Source organism: Dendrobates tinctorius, unplaced genomic scaffold (genome assembly GCF_039654945.1).
Source record: "Dendrobates tinctorius isolate UK_male_01 unplaced genomic scaffold, ASM3965494v1 ptg000107l, whole genome shotgun sequence".
Lineage (NCBI taxonomy): Eukaryota > Metazoa > Chordata > Amphibia > Anura > Dendrobatidae > Dendrobates > Dendrobates tinctorius.
In genome coordinates, this window is record NW_027361775.1 from 4,276,978 (window position 1) to 4,302,146 (window position 25,169).

At 43.2% G+C, this 25,169-nt stretch overlaps 1 protein-coding gene across 2 annotated transcripts in view; it reads left to right on the forward strand.

Annotated features, from left to right (window-relative positions):
- The window catches only part of HMGCLL1 (3-hydroxy-3-methylglutaryl-CoA lyase like 1), a 198,482-nt gene that overhangs the window by 74,812 nt on the left and 98,501 nt on the right, over positions 1-25,169 (forward strand). For both annotated transcript variants that reach the window (XM_073589137.1, XM_073589136.1), the window contains exons 7-8: positions 20,170-20,233; positions 21,249-21,437. In XM_073589137.1, the coding sequence (XP_073445238.1) occupies positions 20,170-20,233; positions 21,249-21,437 (253 nt within the window). The remainder of the gene's footprint in view (positions 1-20,169; positions 20,234-21,248; positions 21,438-25,169) is intronic.

The following is a 25,169-nucleotide window of genomic DNA, read 5'->3' on the forward strand; positions in this document are numbered from 1 at the left end:
ATAAGGTAGACATGTTAGTAAGGGCAGTAAGGTCTACCATGGGGGTTGCAGACCCTTGGCCTGATAGATCTGTCCAGGACATAATGTTCGGGGACTAGGCCAAAAGAAACGCTAAATGAGAATGTACAGGGCCTGATAAAAAAAGAATGGGAAAGACCAGATAGGAAGAACTCCACGGTCCCTTCCCTTAAGAGAAAATATCCATTTGATGAGGAGGCATCCACATCTTGGGACAAAGCCCCAAAACTAGATGTGGTGGTCGCCAAGGCCTCAAAAAAATTTGCACTTCCCTTTGAGGATATGGGTACTCTAGAAGACCCCTTAGATAAAAAAGCCGATACTTTCCTCAAGGGCAATTGGGAATCAGCTGGGGGAAATCTTAGGCCAGGGATAGCGGCAACATGTACCTCCAGAGCCCTCATGGTGTGGGTGGATCAACTAGAGAAGCAGTTAAGGGAAGGTACACCCAGGGAGAAGATCCTGGAATCCATTCCAGTAATAAAGGGAGCGGCAGCCTTCTTAGGCTACTTTCACACATCAGGTTTTCGGCGTCAGGCGCGATCCGGCGTCGTGCCGGAACGCCGGATCCGGCAAATGTTTCGTAAAACCGGATGTGACGGATCCGGTTTTCTGCCGGATCCGTCTTTTTCTGGACAGACAAAACCGGATCCGTCTCATCCGGTTCATCCGTTTTTCTATCCGTTTTTCGACGGATTACGCCGGATCCGGTTTTTAAAATTGACCCTTGTGGCCTTCCGAACGGGATTGGCTACTGGAAAACTATATATAGCATGTTCCTACAGCCCTTCTTTGACAGGTTGTAGATGAGAAAGTGCAGGTTGGAGAGAAGAGCAAGTTACTGGCGAAGATGGATGTTGTCATTGGAAATATTTTGAAGAATTTGGCGGATTTTACAGCGGAGGCAAATCGTTTGAGGGTGATTGTTCTGGAGAAGGAGAGAGCGAGACAGCAGTGCATCAGGCATCGTAGACGACGTTTGTGGATCCACCCCATCACAGCCAAGAGAATGACGCGTGGGGTCTATTCTACACTATGCATGGACCTTCGACGAAACCCGGATAAATTTTTTGGATATGTTAGGATGAAAATGGAGAATTTTGATTACTTGGTGGAGCGCATTGCACACCTCATAAGAAAAGCGGACACCTATTGCCGCTTCTCTGTTTCACCCGCAGAGCGTCTGATGGTGACTTTAAGGTAAGCCACATTTATTGGATATGATCGCATCAGAGCACACTTTCACTGCAATCTTGTTGGTGGTAATTTGTATCTCCAAGTGTTATAGGTCAGTTTTGGTATGTAATGCTGTGATTTAAAACTAATTTATTGTTTTTTAATTCCCCACAGATTTCTTGCAACTGGAGAATCCCTTTCGTCACTGCATTTCCAGTACAGACTCGGGATTTCCACCATATCTGGAATTGTGAAGTACACATGCCGTGCACTGTGGGACTCCTTAGCTGAAGAGTTTTTACCAGAGCCCACAACAGAGAGGTGGATTGAAATTGCTGACAAGTTTCAACAGATATGTCAGTTTCCAAACTGCTTGGGCGCTGTGGACGGGAAACATATCCGCATTGTAAAGCCAGCTGGATCGGGATCGGAATATTTCAATTACAAGAAATATTTTTCAATTGTCCTTATGGCCATCGCTGACGCGGAATACAAATTTATTGCGGTTGATATTGGGGCCTATGGCCGCTCCAATGACTCTCAAGTTTTCAAACTGTCTGCCATGGGGCGTAAACTGTATGGAAACACCTTCCAGTTCCCACCACCTAGACCGCTGCCGCAAACATCTGGTCCACCTATGCCATTTGTCTGTGTAGGGGATGAAGCCTTCCAGCTGTCAGAACACCTTTTGAAACCGTACTCTAGCAGAGGATTGACAAGACCAAAACGCATTTTTAATTACCGCCTCACAATAGCAAGAAGAATGGTTGAATGTACCTTTGGTATTCTGACAGCCAAATGGCGGGTCCTATTGACTGCGATCAACCTCAAGACAGAAACTGTGGACGAGGTGATCAAAGCGTGCGTGGTACTCCACAATTTTGTTATCTGCAAGGAACCCATTTCCATTGAGGACACCTCTGAAGAAACCACCTTGCAAGATTACCATGACATTACCACTAGAAGTTCTGTGACGGTTTCAGTAATGAGGGACAATTTTGCACTATACTTTATGTCACCTCAAGGCAGAGTACACTGGCAGGATGACAGAGTGTGAAAGATTTGTGCCCTAACCAAACTTGTGTACCTTCTGTACCAACAGTATATACCTTTGCCAACCAAAGTTGGCTATCTTGTCATGGTCTCTATTTTTAGCTTTAGGCCACAGGTGTGTACCTGGTTGTGTTTTATGCAAAGTATTTCACCTTTTAACAAAAGTTGTGTACATTGTTAGGAAATCACCAACAATAAACACAACTTTTTAGGTGAAATACTTTGCTTCAAACACAACCAGGAACACAACTGTGGCAAAAAGCTAAAATTTACCCACAGTTATATACCTAGTTTTGAATACCATTTCACCTTTTAAATACCCTGTATTTAACCTTTTTCGCCGCAGAAAGAAATGACAGACAACCAGTGTAAAATAATTTAACTTTTATTGAAAAATGTTTTTTTTAGTAAACTTTTTTAAAATTTTAATAAACTTGTTTAATAAAACTTTGAAACTATAAAACTGAAACCATAAAACTGGTCATTTTTATTTAAATACACACATTATAAATCTGTGTAGTGTGTGGTGGAAATACTGCTGTAGGGGCTGCGGGACACTTCGACACTGGGAGTGTGGAGAGAGGACTGGGATCGTGGTGGGGAAGGAACAGTTAGAGGTGAAGGTGTGGAAAAAACTACAGAATGGGTGGACATGTGGGAAGCAGAAGAGGTGGTGGGTGGTGGAGTGGAGGGTTGGGCAGGGACTGTAGGAGCAGATGATGTTGATGGCAAGTTGTATGGGGAAGGAGTTTGGTACGGGGCAGGTTGCTGGAAGTGGGGAGATGTCTGGTACGGGGCAGGTTGCTGGAAGTGGGGAGATGTCTGGTACGGGGCAGGTTGCTGGAAGTGGGGAGATGTCTGGTACTGGGGAGGTTGCTGGTACTGGGGAGTTTGCAGGTACTGTGGAGGTTGCTGGTACTGGGGAGGTTGCTGGTGCTGGGGAGGTTGCTGGTGCTGGGGAGGTGGATGGTGCTGGGGAGGTGGATGGTGCTGGGGAGGTGGATGGTATGTAATAGGAGGGGGAGGATGGAAAGTGGCTGGAGGGGGTGTAGATGTAATAGGAGGGGGAGGATGGAAAGTGGCTGGAGGGGGTGCAGGTGGAGGAACTACTGTGGTGGGAGGAGGAGGAGGTTGGGAGGTAACTTGCTGGAGAGCAGCGTGGCATGAATGCATTACATGCATCTGCTGGGCAGGAGAGAGCGTTTCCATGCACTCCACAACAGACCTGAAAAAGGTGTGGTTTGGCGAAGATCTTGCTTCTGAATGCATGGTTTGCAGAAGTGTCTTCACCTCCAGAATGCTGGAGTTGATCTGCTGATAGCCTGCGGAGATTTGCTCTGACAAGACTTTTAGACAGTTCTGGAAAGATGCATTCAGATGCAAGAACTCTGGCGCATAAGTCTTTTCCTGACCCCTCTGCCGCTGCCGCCCAGTACCCGCAGGTGTACTAGAGGTGGCAGGGGCAGAAGGGTGGGGTAAAGGGAAAGCGATCTCCTCACCAGCAGCTTCATGTAATGTAGGCGGCCACGATGCTCCTGTGCTGGTGGATGGGACAGATGGGTCGAATGTGTGGGAAGGCTGGGAAGGTGCAGATGTACGGGGGCGGTCGAAGTGTCCCTCGGTGCCGGTCTCCTCAGGGATCGCCTCAGAAGGGTCCAATCGTGCCGGCTCCCGAGTGCTGCTCACCGTGCTGTGGAATAAAGAGAAAAAAAAAATTAAAATACTGACATGGTATGGCCCTGGCTGAAAAATTTTTTTACATATAACATTTTTTTTCACATGTGGTGTGTAATATTTACCTTCTGGTGACCATTGTTTCCCGGAGGAACGACAGGGCTTCTGCGTACTTGTACTTGCTCCTGCGTCCTCCAGATCCACTCGGGGCCCGCATCTCTTTATTGAACTCCTTCTTGAAACGATCTCTAACAGACCGCCACCGATTCACAATTCTGTTCCCTGAAACGAGAAAGGAGTGGTTAGTATACAACATCAGTGTTTCCCAAACTCCAGTCCTCATGGTCCCCAGGGGTCATGTTTTCAGGATTTCCATAGTAAATAGAAATCCTGAACACATGATCCGTGGGGACCACGAGGACTGGAGTTCGGGAAACACTGGTTTACATTAAGCAACCGGTACTGTATATACTTACGCTCTTTAATCTGGGCCCGAGCTTCGAGGTCCTCCCAGCGGCCCACAAGGAGCGAACAGATTTCCTCCCAGAGTCGTCGGGTAACGATCAGGTCAGCGTGGCGGCGGTCAGCCATATTCCAGAGCGGCTCCCTTTCTCTGACGAGATCGATGAGGCGGTCCACATCAATCCCTCCATCCTCACCGTCAGAGTCGGGAGCACGCTGTGAAGGCTGTTAAAGAAAAAGACAAAAATAACATAATTAGCCTCCACAAAAGAAATGAAATAAAAAGTGCAAAAAAACAAAGCAAAAATATTTATACTTACACGCTGGTGACCGCCGCGTTGCTGTCGCCGACGACCCTGGGAGGCACTGCGAGGACCTCTTGGCCAAGCACCAGATTGGGAAGACTAGAGAAGAAAACAAAAAATGTTATGTCTTTGGATGTAGGCATTTGTTTGCTGTGTGTGGTCTGCAGAACATTGTTTTCTATGTGTTGTGTGTAGTGTGATGTTGTGTTTCTGCGTTTGATGCAAAAAACTTACCAATTGTGAGTCCACTCCAGGTGTCTGTCCACCCCTTCCTTCTTCTTCTGGGAGCTCCTCTTCATCTTGTGATTCCTGTTTTGAAATAAAAGGCAATGAATAGACATATATTACAGAGAAGATGGATTTTGGAAATAAAAACTTACCATCAAACGCTGACGATGCGAGGGAGGGCTCCCAGAAGATGATGTGCTGTCTTCCTGGTGGCCACACTCCATGCCTGTGGGTGGTGTTCCAGCTGCTGCCATTGCTGCTGCTGCTGCATCTATTGGGCGGCTGTTGAATAAAGAGAAACAAAGGGCCAATGAATATCTTGATATTCAATAGCCCTAGTTTGGAGGAATGGGTGATTTGATAATTACCGTCTCTCATCTGCTGCTGGCCTCCCCTCCTCAGCATGTTCTATTTGCTGCTCCATTTGGGGTGGTGGTGGTGCGGATGGTGCTGCAGTGGTCTCCTGCCTTCTCCTGCTTCGCTTGGTTGCTTTCTTGGGTGGCATGTTGGGTGTGGCTGTGGGTCCCACTGTCTTGCTTTTATATATGTCTTGTGGGCAGAGCTACTGAGCATGCTCAGACCAAAAAACCGGATCCGGCGCATTGCGGCGCTCATAGGCTTTCATTGTGTGAAAAAGCTGGACGCGCCGGATCCGGCGTGTCCGGCTTTTTCGCCGGAGACAAAAAACGTTACAGTCACCGTTTTTTCCAGACGCCGGATCGCGACACATTGCCGGATCCGGCGAAAACCGGATGAAACGCATGGCCATCCGGCGCGATCCGGCGCAAATGCAAGTCAATGGGGGGAAACCGGATCCGGCATTGCATTTCGCCGGATCCGGTTTCTGTCAAAAGCGCCGGATCGCGCCTGACGGCGAAAACCTGATGTGTGAAAGAGGCCTTAGCTGACTTATCAGCTGATTCGGTAAGGTTGTCATCTAAAGCAGCAGCCCTGTCAAACGCAGCCCGGAGAACGCTGTGGCTCAAATGTTGGCCAGGGGACTCACAGACTAAGATGAAGCTATGCTCCATCCCCTGTGAAGGAAAATTCCTTTTCGGAGAGACGCTGGATGACATCCTCCGAAAGGCAGGGGATAAAAAGAAGGGATTCCAAACCTGTGTCCTACAGACTTTAAAAGGTCCTTTCGGAATAAAAAGTTTTTTCAAAGGAGACCCCCGAGAGACCAGAAATGGGATGACAGAAGGAAGGACAGGGGGTTCATCTTCGGTAACTCCTCCCGAGACAAAAAACCCTCCAAGTGACTGTTTGAGCAGGGTGGGAGGGAGGCTAAGTTTTTTTCTCCCAGCCTGGAGGAAAATATCGAACAACCCCTGGTTATTAAATCTGATAGGATCAGGGCTAAGGATAGACTTTCTCTCTCTCCCTCCTCAAAAATATGTGGTGACTCCACTAAGATCGTCGATAAAAGAACAAAAAGCTCTCGAAAAAGAGGTCCTATGCTTGTTAAGCAAAAGAGTCCTCCAGGAGGTTCCCCCATAGGAGAGAGGCAGAGGGATTTACTCCCCTCTTTTTCTAGTGACGAAACCGGACGGTAACTTCCGGACAATTATAATTCTAAAGAGGTTAAATGATTATGTCAAAAACCAAAAATTCAAAATGGAGTCAATCAAGTCAACCACCAAAATTCTCTTCCCACATTGCTTCATGACAGTATTAGACCTCAGCGATGCGTACTATCACTTCCCCATCCACAAAGACTCCCGAAAATACCTCAGACTGGCGGTCTCCATAGAAGGCGAAATAAGGGAGTTTCAGTACAGGGCCCTGCCATTTGGGATTTCTGTAGCCCCGCGAATTTTCACGAAACTAGTAGCAGAAATGATGGCTCACCTAAGAGAACAAGATATTCTAATAATCACATATTTGGATGACTTTTTAATAGCAAGCAACTCAGCCCAAAGATGCAAGGAACAGAGGTACAGAGTGATGGACACTTTACAAAACCTCGGCTGGCTTCTAAACCTATAAAAATCAAGGTTGGAGCCCAGCAAAGTTTAGGAGTTCCTAGGACTAACACTGGACTCAAACACCCAGGAGTGTTACCTTCCAGACCACAAAAAAGAGAGGATTGCTCAGATGGTAGCAAGAGCGATTCAGAACCCTTCCATGATGCTAAGAAAAGCGATGTCCAGTGGGCGCAGCTACATACGAGAGATCTACAATGGGATGTATTAGCCAACCAGTTAGCATTAGGAGGTCACTTGGAAGGTCACGTTACACTAGACTCCAAAACTATTTGTTCCCTAGCTTGGTGGAGAAGCAGAGACAACCTATCCAAAGGGATTCCCTGGGTAATAAAAATCACACACATAATTACCACGGATGCCAGTCCCAAGGGATGGGGAGCATATATGAGCAACAGGGTGGCTCAGGGGGAATGGGGAGGTCAGGAACTAGAAGCCTCCTCAAACCAAAAGGAACTACTGGCAGTGGGCTATGCCCTGACACACTTCCTACCGGCACTAAAAGGTCATCATATCCGCATATTTTCTGACAATCGGGTGATGGTGGTCTACATAAATCATCAGGGGGGAACCAGATCCCGAACACTAATGAACACATCCTCCAAGATTTTCACCCTAGCCGAGAAAAACCTACTATCCCTCTCTGCATTACACATACGGGGAACAGAAAACCAGAGAGCAGACTTTCTGAGTCGCATCCAGTTGCACCAGGGGGAATGGGTCCTAAAACAGTCCATTTTTCAACAGATTGTAAAAAAGTGGGGAACCCCGGACCTGGATCTATTTGCTGACCACAAAAACAAAAAGGTGGAAGCATTGTTCCCTAAACCCCAGGGGAAATCTCCGGACCCTGGATGCATTTATGCTTCCATGGACACAGGGCCTAATGTATGCCTTTCCGCCGCCCATTCTCATCCCGGCAGTCATAAGGAAAGTCAGAGAAGACAGGGCAAGAATGATACTAATAGCCCCCTTTTGGCCAAAAAGAGCCTGGTTCTCCTGGCTGAGAATACTGTCAATAACCGACCATTGGGTTCTACCAGATCTCCCGGACCTTCTGTCCCAAGGTCCCGTGTTACACCCTCAGGCATTGAACCTCCATTTAACAGTATGGAATTGAAAGGGCACTGCTGAGGGGGAAGGGGTTCTCAGAAAACCTGGTTTCCACGCTACAAAAGAGTAGGAAACCGAACACAACCAGAACCTATAGGAGAACTTGGAGGAAATTTCTGTCTAGCTAGGGGGCATGAGGGCAGGATGGAGTCCAGATTGACAAAATTCTCGAATTCCTGCAAAAGGGGTTAGAACAGGGGCTGGCGACTAATACATTGAAGGTACATATAGCGGCCCTAGGTGCCCTGTATAACCAGATAAACTGATAGAGACATACCCCAAGCGACTTGCAGCTGTAATTGCAGCAAAAGGTGGTGCAACAAAGTATTAAGTTAAAGGGGCCGAATAATATTGCACGCCCCACTTTTCAGTTTTTGAATTTCCACAAAAATTTAAAATAACCAGTAAATTTCGTTCAACTTCACAATTGTGCCCCACTTGTTGTTGATTCTTCACCAAAAATGTACATTTGGTATCTTTACGTTTTGAAGCATGATATGTGGGAAAAGGTTGAAAAGTTCCAGGGAGCCAAATACTTTCGCCAGACACTGTGTATGTATATATATATAAATAAAAAAAAGGGCAGGACTACCAAAATTATACAATTGTTATTCAGTAGTGTCCAAACAACCGAGTTAATAAAATAAAAAAATAGGCAGCACTCCAAATTAAATGCCACCCGAGGATCAGTAAAGTATCCACTTTTTTCACATTTAACTTGGAGTGCTGCCTATTTTTTGATTTTTCTTATTTTTATTTATATATATATATATATATATATATATATATATATACACTCACTGGCCACTTTATTAGGTACACCATGCTAGTAAGGGGTTGGACCCCCTTTTGCCTTCAGAACTGCCTCAATTCTTCGTGGCAGAGATTCAACAAGGTGCTGGAAGCATTCCTCAGAGATTTTGGACCATATTGACATGATGGCATCACACAGTTGGCGCAGATTTGTCGGCTGCACATCCCTGATGCGAATCTCCCGTTCCACCACATCCCAAAGATGCTCTATTGGATTGAGATCTGGTGACTGAGGAGGCCATTTGAGTACAGTAAACTCATTGTCATGTTCAAGAAACCAATCTGAGATGATTCGAGCTTTATGACATGGCGCATTATCCTGCTGAAAGTAGCCATCAGATGTTGGGTACATTGTGGTCATAAAGGGATGGACATGGTCAGCAACAATACTCAGGTAGGCTGTGGCGTTGCAACGATGCTCAATTGGTACCAAGGGGCCCAAAGAGTGCCCAGAAAAAATTCCCCACACCATGACACCACCACCACCAGCCTGAACCGTTGATACAAGGCAGGATGGATCCATGCTTTCATGTTGTTTACGCCAAATTCTGACCCTACCATCCGAATGTCGCAGCAGAAATCGAGACTCATCAGACCAGGCAACGTTTTTCCAATCTTCTACTGTCCAATTTCGATGAGCTTGTGCAAATTGTAGCCTCAGTTTCCTGTTCTTAGCTGAGAGGAGTGGTACCCAGTGTGGTCTTCTGCTGCTGTAGCCCATCTGCCTCAAAGTTCGACGCACTGTGCGTTCAGAGATGCTCTTCTGCCTACCTTGGTTGTAACGGGTGGCAATTTGAGTCACTGTTGCCTTTCTATCAGCTCGAACCAGTCTGCCCATTCTCCTCTGACCTCTGGCATCAACATGGCATTTCCGGCCACAGAACTGCCGCTCACTGGATTTTTTTTCTTTTTCGGACCATTCTCTGTAAACCCTAGAGATGGTTGTGCGTGAAAATCCCAGTAGATCAGCAGTTTCTGAAATTCTCAGACCAGCCCTTCTGGCACCAACAATCATGCCACGTTCAAAGGCACTCAAATCACCTTTCTTCCCCATACTGATGCTCGGTTTGAACTGCAGGAGATTGTCTTGACCATGTCTACATGCCTAAATGCACTGAGTTGCCGCCATGTGATTGGCTGATTAGAAATTAAGTCTTAACACACAGTTGGACAGGTGTACCTAATAAAGTGGCCAGTGAGTGTATATATATATATATACATAATACAATGAATATATTTCCACTAAATACATGGTTAATTAGGGACTAAAGAGTCCATGCTCCTACTATATACTCCCTTGTATTATGAAACCAATTAACCAGAGGTAATACCCTACATAATGATCATCCCTTACTTCTCAGATGAATGAAAACAAAACAGCTTATTAACAATACAATAATCTCCTAAAGTAAACCACCACAATTTCCTAACAATACCAAAATTGCCTATTAGTCCCTGATCCACATTCCCTCCATTGAAAAAAAAATAATTGGATGAATAATGTATATGAGATGGACTCATTGAGACCTAAAGGTTTAACCTTATGCAACCAGAATATCCATTTTACTTGCTTTCTTTAGACTCTGTTGTCACAATCTCCTCCTCCGGAAAATGCTTTGATTTTTTTCAATCCCCTGGAACCCATTAAATTTAATATTCCCACCATGCACTATCCACAAATATCTAGAGATGGGAGTGTTGTCACACATAGGTGCTGGTAAGTCTGGCGGACGACGCAACAAACACCAACAACGGGATGGAATAGGGAGAGGAAGTTCCTAACAGTAGGCAGCGAGGAATGGGACACCTCCTGACTTCAACCTGTGCCTGTCCCTAATCTCCCCTAATGCCCTAAGCTGGTCCTTCCCCCCACCGCCATCACATGCCTTGTCCCTGATTGTCACCTCAATATACCCTGTCTAGTGCACTGGCCGGCAAGAAAGCTAGTCTCACCACTGCAGACGATAAATAAACAGAGGAAGTGACAAACACGAGACAGACAAAGAAAGGGAAACAATACTCAGTCACTTGGTCTGCTACAAAACTCCAGGAATATGAACTCCACAGCAGCAGAAGCTACACCACTGACACCAAAGGGCTCCTAAATCCAGGCTGGTCTGCAAAGGAATTACTCTATTACTGACAGTCAGCTGATGGGTCATGCAGCTATTTAAAAGATGGTGGGCATCGTCACCACTCACATTAGCTGACCAGCCAGAAAGCAGCTGCCAGCAAGGATACTGACATTAACCCTTGTTGGCCCAAAAAGAAAAAACGCAACATTTAAGTTATGTGAATGTAAGAAAATATACACTGGCGCTGTCACAGATTGTGTTGCTACAAGCTGCTGGCAGCCTGGCAGAAACTGTGTGCACCCTGCCCTTTTTTTAAACAAACGGTAGTGTATGTATGTGTGTGTATATATATATATATATATATATATATATATTAGAGTAAGATGGCCTCCGGATGAGTCCTTGAGGGGAGATATGTGGTGTTATTGCGGCTATTAGCTGCGGTGATGTGAGCTCGGAAGCATGCTCCAGCACATATAGTGCTGAGAGGGTTATTTGGCCATTCCAGGACCAGATTTTACGAGCAGTCATAAGAGATGGACGGGAATGACTGCTCACATATCCCAACCCCCAGGGGTGTGGTTTGTTAGATAAAATGGAGGCAGAGTCTCTCAGTGTCTGTGATTGGAGGTGTGGAGACCTCCAGTTTGTATGGCTAAAGGCACTGACCTGAGCAGGCGGACCCGCAGTACTATATGGGCTACTTATTTTTAGTTTGTTTTCACTTTGTGCCAGAAAATGCTATGTTTTGTTTTGCCATCTGGAGCAGTTTATGAACTTTAAATAAACTTGCCTGGACATTGCAGCAATACTGTGTCCTGTGCCTACCTCAAAATCAACTGAGTGAGTGCAAACCTCTACATTTTATATATATATACTGTATATATATATAGTGGTAGTTCAACTCACTCGGCGGTACACTGAGGTAGAAAACAGGATCACTGTCTCTTTAAATCTTCGGTTGGTTTATTGTATGTTGGCACAAACTAACAAAGACACAGAAAAAACACACAGTATGACAAACGTGCATAAATACTCTGTTGTAAAATATATGTAACAGTAAGCAGCAAGTGCTAGTAAAAGATGTTAACAAAACCAGGGTATTTAGTTGATACGTTTTATTGCAAAAAAATGTACGCTAAGCCACCCCACCACGTCACGGTATACCCTTTTCGGAGCAGTCTTATCTAATATATTTAAAACCTGATCATGTGAACAATACCTTCATGAGCAGGGTTCAGAATGGTGCTGCCCCGTATGGGCTCGCTGGGCAAAATGGCTTTTTATGTGCATGTCCCAAAAGAGAGAGGTGGGGATCTCTCAAAGCTTGCATAAGAAGGGAAAATAAACACAGCCTTTCAGGCAAAAACAGGAAAACAACAAAGAAAACAAAATGCTGTAACAGAGCCCATACATTTAAGAGTAGCAGCCTGCTCTGGAGCAACACAGGTTCAGTCTTTCCTCCTCAGGAAACAAAACACTGGAGGTCCTCCCTTCAGTCCTGCTGAACAAAGACTGCCTCTGGAGCCCAGCTATTTAAGCCCCAGACCATGTGACTGAACATATAACTGTGACATCACACAGGTCCTGTCAGCACATGGCGGTGTCAGCTCTGCAGGTGGAAATAAGATGGAAATCACCCCACCCACTGTATGGATGTCCACATAAAAGTCATCCTATTTATGCAACTTAGCTTAATCCTCACAACACTTAAGGGGGTTTTACACTAAGCGATATCGCTAGCAATATCGCTAAAACGTCACTGGTTTTGTGACGTTATAGCGATATCGCTAGCGATATCGCTATGTGTGATACTTACCAATGACCGGCTCCCCCGCTGTCCATCGCTGATCGCGCGAGATTGTCCGGCTCCATTTCTCGTCGTCAGCTTCCTGCTGAGACTTCCTGCTGTGACGACGAGGGACGCGTGGAGGCGGGTGGGAGGACGTCAGGATCGCTGTGTGTGAAAGGTGAGTATCGTGCGCTGCGTCGCTGCTGCATCACTGTGAGATCTTTCTGTATGAAAGCTCACTAGCGATCATTTAGCGATGCATCAGTGATCCTGACCGGGTCGCATCGCTGGTCGGATCGCTGGTGCATCGCTAAATGTAAAAGGGCCTTTAGTGTGCTGGAGGAAAGTCTGGATTTCACATCACTGACGCCATTAAGCGTAGTGACACATATCCCCCTCCAGGACTTTGCCAGTGACTTTGTCACTAAAGATATATATATATATATATATATATATTATAGAGAGAGACTATTTGGTCCCTAATGAATCATGAACTTAGTAACTTAGTGGAAACATGATTAATTATGGTATAGATACAGTAATAGTTTGGTCTCTAATAAAGTATTATCTTGGTGTAAATTTGATCTATGTGATACACAATTGTCTCAATGTCTGGGTTGACAAAATTGGCTGGTTGAGGGGCACATCATTACTTGGGCCCGGGTCTAATTTATAAATCCCCACAAGCACAAGACCACAAAAACAATGTCCACTGCACAGGACCAAGTGAAAGAAGCTGTGAAACTCACCTTCCACAAGCTCCCAGACTGATCTATCCACTTTACTTGGACCAGCACGCCTCTCATTTGGCACAGGCGTTTTAAATTTGCCTGAATCTGCAAGATGGGTTCTGCCTGTTTTTATTCTCAGTTCACAGTATCAGAGCCTGTGGAAGGTAAGTTTGATGACTCCTTCCACATTTACAAAAGGCAGAACAAGACTTTTTGCACTTGCATTGTGTAGCGCCGGCATCCCTACATGATTCTCCCCTCCCTCGGTTGGGACACTGACTCCCTCACCGATACAGCGCCCAACCTGCCCAGTGCCTGAGCACTGCTCACAGATCCCCAGGGACGGTACTTATGGTGCCTTCTTAAAGGGACAGCACTCATCCATAAGTGTCCCCAGCTGGATACCAGCTGTTCCTGTCTGTGCTTGCCATGCCTATCTGTACGCCAGCTGTACCAGCCTGAACCTGCCGTGCTCTCCTGTATATCAGCTGATCAGCTGAACCTGCCTACACTTGCTGTACCTACCTGTATATCAGCCTACCTGCCTGAACCTGCCAGTGCCTGCCTGTATTACAGCCACATCTGCCTACACCTATCAGTGCCTGCCTGTATACTAGCTGTGCTCGTCAGCACCTGCCGCTCCTGTGTTCCTACTGTACCTACCTGTACCAGCTGAACCTTCCCTCCTAGGCCATTCAAGCTTCTTGCCCCTTGGGGGTTAGCAGCTGTGCATCTGAAGTCCGTCCTGGTGTAGCATTTTTTGTGCATGTAGAGCCAAGTCTAACCGCACCATCAGGGGCTCTAGCAAAGAGTCAGGTGTTTACCTAATTATGTCCCTCCAGTCTCTCCTTGAATTACGGCACATTGGTTCCACCAGTCCTGCTACATATTGAATCAGTTCTCTGGATTCTTAACCAGCAGGTGATTGAGTAATCCACTTTGGTTGCCAAGTTTCTATCCAGCCAGACAGCTCCAAATTGGATAGTTGTGAAGCCACTTGTAGAGTCTTACCCCACACATAGTCTGTCTGATATGCAACTCTTAGGACGTGTTGTTGAAGTGCATCAAATGTTGGTGGTATTTTGCCCAAATCTCTGTTCTTCTGAGCAAACAGTGAAGCCAGGTTTTGTTCACTCTTGTCTCTTGACTATATCGGTCATGCAGTAAAATGATATATATTTATATGGATGGCATCACAGCCTCCTCAACTGATGGTGCATTTGATAGAACACAATAAAGAATATCTGTTAATTGTGGGTAAATGTTCCATGTTGCCTAGCAACTGACTTCACATCTTCCTGAAAAATTAGAAGTAGTGTCACAGCCAGTTAATACAAGAAAAGCTGGCAGACCTTACATTTTTCTGTTCCCAGAGATTTGGCCATGTCATTTATATCAAGTTTCCTGGAATTTTTCCTGTCCCAAAGGCAACCCACAAATTACAATTAAGGACAGTCAAATAGCGAAGTGCTAAAACAACTACATCTGTGTCTACGCTTCTAACAAGAATTTATTTATGTCCTTGCATCACACCATGGGCTGCATTTCAGAAAATTCTCGTGTCTGATTCTTCTTGTCTACAGGGTACGAACCCTGCCAATGTACATTTTTGAGGATCTGAAGAACAAAAAGAAATATTTTATTCAAAGTAACAATGACCTATTCTTTGTATGGTGCTGATGCTATCTGCATAACTAACAGGTTAAAATGTTTTTGCTTGTCTTGATCTTAATTTAGAAAGTCAGGCCAATTCTTAGGAACAGTCTTTGTGAGCTCAACTCAGTGATGCACACCTTTTTCTTTCTTTGCTCTTTCAGTTTGCTTGAGGCTGTCTGGCTTGTAAACATCAAACACTTGCAAACTGGCTGTCAATGAACTTGTTCATTCTCTTTCTGTATTCTGGGAATGTGGTATTCTTCTCTGGTGTAATGATTAGACATGGGAAGTACTATCAAACCAACAAATATGATCATGTCAACATCAAGTTGTTCAGATTAATGTCATTTTCATCTGTCAACTGTGTGTTCCCCAAACACTTCACTAGATCAGATTTGCCTCTGCAGTTTAGTGACCCATTATCTGATAGAGATGAAGGGTTAATATTATTTTCATGACAGGAATTTGTCTATGTCTCCAACTCAAATTTGATAAGCAATGCACAACTTTAGGAACAAACTCTGGTCTCGTTTTAAGGTCTTTATTTATCCTGCAGTTTAAGATCTTGTTTTTACTTGCTTTTAGCTAAATGTCAGAAACCTATTTTTGGTGATGGGTGCATCAATAGGTTTTGCACAGTTGACTAGAAGTTCTGTGAAGAAGTCTATCCTCAAAATGGTTCCATTCTTTTTAATTGTTTAAGAGATTGCTCAATGTCCTTACCCACATAACTTGTGTCCAGAATCAACAAATCTTCACTGAATCTGCAAATGGATTTCCCATTTATCTCATTGTGATTGCAAGTTTATGAACTCGTTCTTACAACTGCCTTTGTTTTGCTGAAGCTTCATCATGATGAAGGTGTTCAAGGTTCTCTGAAGAATTTATTTACAAACTCATCAAAAGTGCATGCTACCTCTGGTCCACAAACTATCCATCGAAGTAAAGCATCTGAGTTTTGAGTCAAACCTGCATTGCCTTTGATTATAGCATTATTCTGCTCATGTGCTTCGTCATTGGGTATATTGGAAAATGATCGACTTGTCTTGTTAACAGTAAATTTTCCCCTAAGGATCTCTTGCCAAACTTTTGGTTACATCGTCTCCAAAAGCATCCTGTCCAAGATGTGCACTGCAACATGCAGTGCATAGTTCTGGAGATCTATTGCTTGAAGAAACCACTGAAGTTTGTTCGAATTTGTTATATGGTTCTTTATATTGCTCTTGTGTATTGCTTGGTCCCATGCAAAAATGTCCAGCTGTGCTTGTAGAATGAGGTTCCAAAAATTAAATTTAGGATGATTTTCTTCTAGAGATGAACCCCAATCGCCTTCAGTAACGTCAGTCTCTTGATTTTCTTCACAAAATTCTTTGTATGCTTCCTGCATAGGCTTTATCAGAACACACTATTATGTGGTGAGCTTGTAAGGTCTTCTTTACATACTTAGTACTAACAAATGGAACTGCAGTCCCTGTAGTTGCCACTTTGCACAGTGTCCATTTTAGTACAGTGGACACTGTAATTGTTTGCCATAGCATAGCAACAGTCTTAGAGTCATCTTTGAAGAGGGGAAAGAGGAGAAATTGCTTCTGGTGATTGATATCCATTGTCCTTTTGAAATGAAGCCCATGTTGCATTTTTGCTCCTTTCTTCTTCAGTTTCCTTGATATCTATGTCTGGCCTCATGATCACACCACGTGCATTCACAGTCACTATTTGTGGACACAAACTCAGTTGAGAAGCCTTCTATGCAAGCAGTTGTTCTTTGCAGAGAGCTTTTCATTTTGATGCCTACTCGTCTATTCAATTGTTGGCAGTGGCTAATGGTGTTTAGCTCAAGCACAGATGCAATATGTAGATACAATGAAAGAAAATGAATATAATGATTCAGTAGATAAACTTTTACTACTTATGGAATGATTAAATTAATTGGAGGGCGGCTGCAGCACGTCACAGGGAAAAGAGAATTACTAGAGTTTATGATCTGTTACATTTTGTCAGAAATAAATTACCCCTTACAGCCATCAAAGTTAAACGCTTTAGCAACAACATTATAATATCATTTGTTTTTATGTGATTAAAGGCAGCTATGTTATAGGAAAACAAAAATACAATCCAAAAAGGATGTGGGTCCTCCATACTCAAGAACAGACCGAGAATGGCAACTGTTAGATCAAGAGTCCCCAACTTGTGGCTCGGGAACCATGTAAAGCTTGCAGACCCATGATTTGTGGATCACAGCTCTCTCAGCTTGGTTCCTTAACACCAAGTACAACATACAGCTATAAAGTGAATGACACCATGGTGACTTTTCTGACTAACCTTACTCGAATTACAAATATAGTTGTGCTTATACTGACACATGGGTGAGATAAATATGGTAAACTGGATATAGGATGATACTGTCAATTCGAGGCATGTTTGAAGCTGGATTCAATAGTGTGGTGCATGTGAGAATGCAGAATAGGGGTAATATGGCAATCCCTGAATTTAAGTATACTACTAATAAGTGGAGAAACAGCAGAAGGTCTCAGTGAGACTTCAGTTGAGAAGCTTTGGCTGTCATTATATCGGTAATGGTGAGCTCTGGGTGACACTACAGTAGGGCCCTGCTGGATATAGCTCAGTATTGTATGTGGATCTCAAGATAGGAAAGGTGCAATCTATCTGTCAGGGGTTGCCTGGCAGCTTCAAAAGGGCTAACATGGACAGAGCTAGGGCAAGCAACTATGCCTAACAGATCCCACGGACAACCCTGCCCCCCACCCATTAACTCTTGCACAGGAATCTGGACCCAAATAGGGGCCCATGGCCTGGGGCAACAGAATAAGCAACTAAATGGTGGCACAGACCAGCAGGAACAGCAAGATGAGCACAAAACTATATCTGGCAGTTTCCAGTAGTATGGTAGAAGCTTTAGTAGGGTGTGTTACTTTCCAATTGGCTGAAGCAAGGAGCTGATAACATTAGCTGGGCACGGCAGCACACACAACCATAAAGCCAGATTAGACAACACTGAAGGTCCCATATACCCTTACCTTAGTGGCTGGATGGGGTCAGCTGTCCAGAGCTTCTACTTCTGATTTTTCTTATATCACCCTGCCTGCAGAGTGAATAGGGTGTAGCAATAGAAGCAGAAGTTGCAGGAGCAGGCTTTAGTGGAGGTGTGACAAAAGGTCGGGAACCACCTTTTTAGACAAAGGTATAAAAACACAGTAGAAATGTTTTGTATCTGAACAATTCTTGTGTAAAATGTAATCTGAAAGCAACACGAAAATAAACCTCACAAGTTTATTGTGCACAGGAACCCTAGCTGTAAAGGAAAAACAGGAACTTTTTTTTCCACAATTCACATTTGAATGAAGGGGTTCTGAAGTTATTTTAATTAATTTACTATTGTTTGAAAGCAAATAGTGCATTTTAGATGGATTTACTGGATCCCATATTTAGTCTGATCTAAAGAAGGGATCCACTGAACTCGATAACACCTTATCTATTTTGAGACAATTACAAATAGTAAAATTATCTACAGCTTTGGAACCCCTTTCTTCCAATGATAATTTGACCAAAAAAAGTACGTGTTTTTCTCCTGGACTAGGATTCCTGTTCACAATAAATCTGGATGAACCGCATCAAAAAGCACCAACTGTGAAGTAACCTTTATAAATGGCAAAACTTTCCACTTCCACTGCACAAATATAATGTTCTGTTTACATACTGTATATGTACAATACCATAAGGGAGCCTCTATACCTGTATGATCACTGAGCTCGTTTTGTGTGTACATACTCTGCCGTTCACTTGTAGTTTTTCTCCAGACTGTTCCAGTCTTATAAAAGTAATATAAAGTAGCTAAAAACTTGTATATGCTCAGCTGTATTGAAAGAAAAAAGTTATAGGTCTCAAAATATGGCAACTAGTGATGAGCGAGTATACTCGTTGCTCGGGTTTTCCTGAGCATGCTCGGGTGATCTCCGAGTATTTTGGCGTGCTCGGAGATTTAGTTTCTGTCGACTCAGCTGCATGATTTACGGCTGCTAAACGGGCTGAATACGTGTTGAATTCCTAACAAACAGGCAATCCCCACATGTATTCAGCCTGTCGACAAACACTAAGTCTCCGAGCACGCCAAAATACTCGGAGGACACCCGAGCATGCTCGGGAAAACCCGAGCAAAAAATATACTCGCTCATCACTAATGGCAACACAAAAATAAATCAATTAATAGGTATTTTTCTTGTGCAAATGTACGAAAGTATAACAAATAGATACATTTGGAATCACTGAAATGTGACTTACCGACAGAATAAAGATAACTAAGACATGGAATAGCACATCATTTAAAATGTTAAAAAGCAATGGTAGAATTAACTTACTGTGTCTTTAAATGGAACTTATCATGTTGGATAATGCTAGATACATCGTTAATCTTCAGGTTATTACAATTAAAAAGGTTCATGGCAGCCATACTAAAAGTATGGTACCCAAAAGAAAATAAACTTTATACCACCCGGCTTTCAGCCATACAGGTATGTCTCTGTGGCTACAGTCATACCTAACAGCATCCCCCAGCACTTTCATGGACAGCCGGTTCTGTACTGATGCACTGCAGAACTGACTGATAATTAAAGTGCCGGGACATGCTTACAGATTTCATTTTCTCCCGGGTGCCACACTTTCTGTGGTTAGCACTGTTGTTTTGCAGCACTTTGGTCCTGGGCTCAAATCCCACCTAGAACAGCATCTGAAGAAGTTTGTATATTCTCCTCGTGTTTGCGTCGGTTTCCTCTGGGTACACTGCTTTCCTTCCACACTCCAAAGACATAGGGAATCTAGACTGTGAGCACCAATTGGGACTGCGATGATGATGTCTGTAAAGTGCTGCAGAATATATCATGACATTATACAAGTAAAGTGTAATAAAAACAACGCTATTAAGCTGCAGATTGACTATATCGGCATATTAATACTTGTGTCCGATGTGACAGGTTCCCTTAAAGACTACAGTTGGATTAAAACTCAAGGGTTTATAAGCAATAATGTTGCTACACTCTTATTTGTTGATATAAAACACTCCTGCTTTTACAGATACGTGTCTTGTGTAGTCGGCTGCCCTTATGAAGGAAGTATTGACGCTCATAAAGTAGCAGAGGTAAGATGCTATTTATAACTATTAATAAGGTTAAAAATTACTTTGAATCGAATTTCATAAATTTCACTGATCTCATTTGAACAAGTTACAATTCGATTTGCACTGATGAGAGTAGTACTCATCCACTGACACCTGACCATCGGTAACCTTTGCAGCACCAGTCAAAGCTTCTGTCATGACATCGTTGGAATGGCAGTGCTATGACTGGCAGTAACATGTAAAGCTACCTCTGATCAGAGCTGGTGTATCCCATGCTGTCACACAGATGACAGCTTGAGAGCCAGAAGCTTTACCTGTCGGTGAAAGGGTTGGAAACACTGGATGTTTTGGGCTCCCATTCACTTCAGTGGGGTCAGGGTTTAGGTTCGAGTTTGGGTATAATTATTGTTATTACAAGATGTATTGATTCAAATGTACTTTGTTTGTGAGACCACCCTTTTACATGTGGCATTTTTATAGACTTCCATAAAAACATAAAACTATGAAGGAAGCCTAAGGGTATGCTCAATTACAGAATTTTGGGGAAAATGAAACATGTTTTTCCTCGATTAAATGTTTATAGCTGTGATTTTTTTTCTTCGATTATCTTCACATGTTTGGAATTACCTTCAGATTTCATTGCACAAAGTTTTGAAAATAATCCATTGATCTGAAACAACCCCTTCAGATGAATATATACCAATTATCTATCACAGAAATTTGTGCAACGAAACTACAGAACTCGCCCTTACCGTTTTTTGCACCCTTACAAAACGCAGCATGCGTTGATGACAATTGTAGTTTTTAAAACAGTTGGAGAACCATATATTGGGAACACTGTTTTAAAGATTGAAGTCTTATTGATCAGTTTTGCAGAGAGTTTTCCATAGGAAAAGTTAAAAACAACCACAAAAATTCAGTTCAAGATTTCTGAACGAAAAAAAAAATCCAAATTCATGAAATTTTTACAAGTCAAAAATAATACTGCCAAAAATCTTAAATATGCAACATGATGTTTTTGTTATTTTTTACTCAGGTGTCTAAAAGGCTGTACAGCATGGGATGTTATGAGATCTCACTTGGGGACACAATTGGAGTTGGAACTCCAGGCAGTATCAGAAAAATGCTGGAAGCTGTAATGAAAGAGATTCCTGTCCATGCTCTAGCTGTTCATTGCCATGACACATATGGGCAAGCTTTGGCCAATATTCTTACAGCAATGCAGGTATAACTCAACTATTTTTTCTATAATTAGGAAAAATGAATACATATTAAAAGATCCCAAAGCCAGAGATAGGTTTATGGAAAATTAACATCTTCATTGCTTTGTCCTAAGCTTTATTTAGGAACTGAGCCCGTTGTTTCCAATACAACTTTTGATCCAACATTGTGATCTGGTGAAAAGTCTGCTGACAACTGATGAATTATGCATCAGTTGTGATCGGTTGAGTTGCATCAAGCTCAAAAAAGCCTTAGCTAGCAACAATAGATATGTGAACTTAGACTTTAGAAAAGAACATAACAGTATCAGGATGGAAATAAACAAATGTTACAATTTCAAAAGTAGAATACAGTCCGGCTAATGGTTTTTGGACTTCAAATTCATTTTAACAATCTTTAGAAATCAGTGTTCTGAGTTCAGGAGGTTTTAAAATGTGAAGTGATATTACTCCATATATTGAAATAAACCAGCTGTGAGTAATTGCAAGACAACAATACAGCCATACCTAAACTAATGAACATAAAGATAAAATATATGTAAAAGCAAGAGGAAGAAAGGAGAGGGATCGCGGAAAGTAGCTTTCTTTTTGCAGAGTTGTAAAAGTGTGGAAGACATGTCGGCACCCCATCTGAAGACTTGCTGTAAAACATGTCTTGAATGTATTGCATGTTTACTGTTTTAACTTATTCACGCCATGGAAATGTTATGTTTTTTAATTTTAGTTCTCTCCTCTCCTTCTTCCAAGAGCCATAACTTTTTTATATTTCCATCAATATAGCCATATGGAATCTTGTTTTTGTGCTTTTAAATGGCACCATTGATTTTACCATATAATGTCCTGGAAGATGGGAACAAAATTCCAAGTGTGGTGAAATTGCAAAAAAAAAAAAAAAATGCAGTTCCACAATTGTTTTTGTTTTTTTTACTTACCATGTTCACTATATAATAAAACTGGCCTGGCAATATGATACTCAAGATCAGTATGAGTATGCATATGCCAAATATGTATAGTTTATTTAAGTGGTGGAAAAAATTAAGAAATTTTGTATGAAAAAACTTTTTGCGTTTGTCTCTATTTTCTGAGACCCATAGCATTTCTATTTTTTGGGATCTGGGGCTGTGTGATGGCTTATTCTTCATGCCCTCCGTTGATGTTTTTGATATTTTGTTGTAGATACGATGTTTTGATAGCTTCTTATTGCGTTTTATTGCAATGTTGCGGTGCCCTCCACAGTTAACCCCACACTGTATGACGTTAATTGAATCATTCTGCTATTCTGTAGGCAGCAGACTTAAAGTGACCAGTGGTGTAAGAATAATAATGATAACACCGCTTTTACAGTTTTTTGTTAATCCTTGTGGGCAGAATAAGTAGCAAATTTGGGTAAATTATTATACTTATTTTGCTATATAAAAAAGGAATCGGTAAAGAAGCTGGTTGTGTATGTGCATATATATTATTTATACTGTCAGTCTTTAAAGTAAATAAGACAGTGGCTGTATTATCTCATGTAACACTGTAGAGTTTCAGAGAAAAGAACAAACTTTAAGAGCTACTGGGAACCAACGCCACACTGTAGACTAGGCAGACAGGCAGATCACTGGCGGCTTCTCCCTACCCACTCCCCTGGATTGACAAGTCTGCCTACAGGTGTGTATAGTCAGAGACCTGTGAGTCACTGGCAGCAGGCAAGGAGCAGCCGCTGTCTGACTAGTCTACTGCATGGTGTCTGTCCAGCTTTTAAAGTACCATATATACTCGAGTATAAGCTGTCCCGAGTATAAGCCAAAGCACCTAATTTTACCACAAAAAAATGGGAAAACTTATTGCCTCGAATATAAACCGGGTATGCATTATGCCTTCATCTCCATCCTGGTATGCACAGCCTCCGCATTCCCATCCTTGTATACATGGCCCCTTCATCCCTATCCTGGAATGCACAGCCTCCTCATCTTCATCCTGGTATGCATGGCATACTCATCCCTATCCAGGTATGAATGGCTACTCATCCCTATCCTTGTATGCATGGCTCCTCATTCCAATCCTTGTATACATGGCTCTTCATCCCTATCCTGGAATGCATGGCTATGCATGGCTCATCATTCCCTTCCTTGTATGCTTGGCTCTTCAGCTCTATTCTGGTATGCATGGCTCCTCATCCCTATGTTTGTATGCATGGCTCTTCAGCCCTATCCTGGTATGCATGGCTCCTCATCCCTGTCCTTGTTTGCATGGCTCTTTATCTTTATCCTGGTATGCATGGCTCCTTATCCCTATCCTTGAATGCATAGCCCCATCAGAAAAACATAAAAAAATAAACCATCCTACTAACTGTCCCTTTGCTCCCTTACAAAGCCTTGTTCCAGCACCAGCAGCTTCAGCGGTGGGGCGGTCATGTGTGCCAGCTACTTAAGTGAATGAACATTCATTCCTGTAACTAGCAGGCTCATGTGATCACCTATCTGTTGCAGGAAGCCAGCCACTGTCTGCCCATGGATTGAGCAGTAATTTGCTATTTTTTTACATGCATTTCTTATATCATATTCCACCATGCTTTACATATATTATTGTCATCTCTGTTCACAATGGGGCTCACAATCTAAATTCCCTATCAGTATATCTTTGGAGTATGGAAGAAAGCACTCCAAAGTACCAAGAGTGAAACCTATTTAAATATACATAAAAAGGAAAAAGTTCAGCTCACCCCGTTATGTCCAGGTTCCTTGGCTGGTCATCAGTGCAAGTAGCTGCCCTGATCCTGGCGGTGTGGAAATCCAATGTACAAAAAAGTTGTCTCTAGCGACCACAGGTATTATGATTCTTAAAACTTGACGTTTATTTGATCATCATAGTAAAAAGCACAGATGTTGTGAACTCATTTTCTGGTTTACCTCTGGCTTCTGGTGAGGGTGGTGGAGCTGGCTGTGTTGACAGAGGAGTCGTGAGTTCTCCATCCGGGCTCCCTCTAGTGGTGACAGTAGGTAATGAAGTTCATCTAAATGGCAGAGACCTGCCACCTGAGGAGGAGGACTGTGAGTGGACATCAGGAATCTCTGACTGGATTCAAGACAGCTGACTCCCTAATTTTGTGCTGGTGATTTTTTCCTGCCCTGAGGTTCTGGTTTCCAGCTCTGTTCCTGCCTTCTCAAGCTAAGTGTTCTCTGCTATTTTTTCACATGAGATTTGGTCTGGTTTACTCAGTTTTTGTGGTCAGCCAGCCCCTGCTGGGGCTGTGCTGAATTTCCTTTCTTATGTCTCTGTTTATGCCAGTTTGCTTTTTGTCCCTGATCAGATTGGTCTCTTTTTGCTCTGTCTTCAGAATATACCAAAGTGCTGATATAGGGAATTGAAGTCTAGGGACTTCAGGGTTTTTTGTTATCAAAAAGTGTTGGACATTTTTTGGCAGGGTTTTGTGCGTGATTGCAGACAGCATCTTTCCTTTCCTGTCCTTTCTAGTTAGTGTGGGCCCCATCATTTGCTCAGCCTATTTTTCTATCTGTGTTTGTGTTTTCATCTTGTCTCACCGACAATACATGTTTGGGGGCTGTCTATTGCTTTGGGGTCTGCTCTGGGGCAGTTTAGATTTCCCCTTTTCTTGCTTTAGGCTTATTTAGTTCTCCGGCTGTGACGAGGCATCTAGGATCATCGTAGGTATGCTCCACGGCTACTGCTAGTTGTGTGGGTGGGATCAGGGGTCTGCAATCCGCTTAGTTACCAACCTCTCTGGTTTTCTG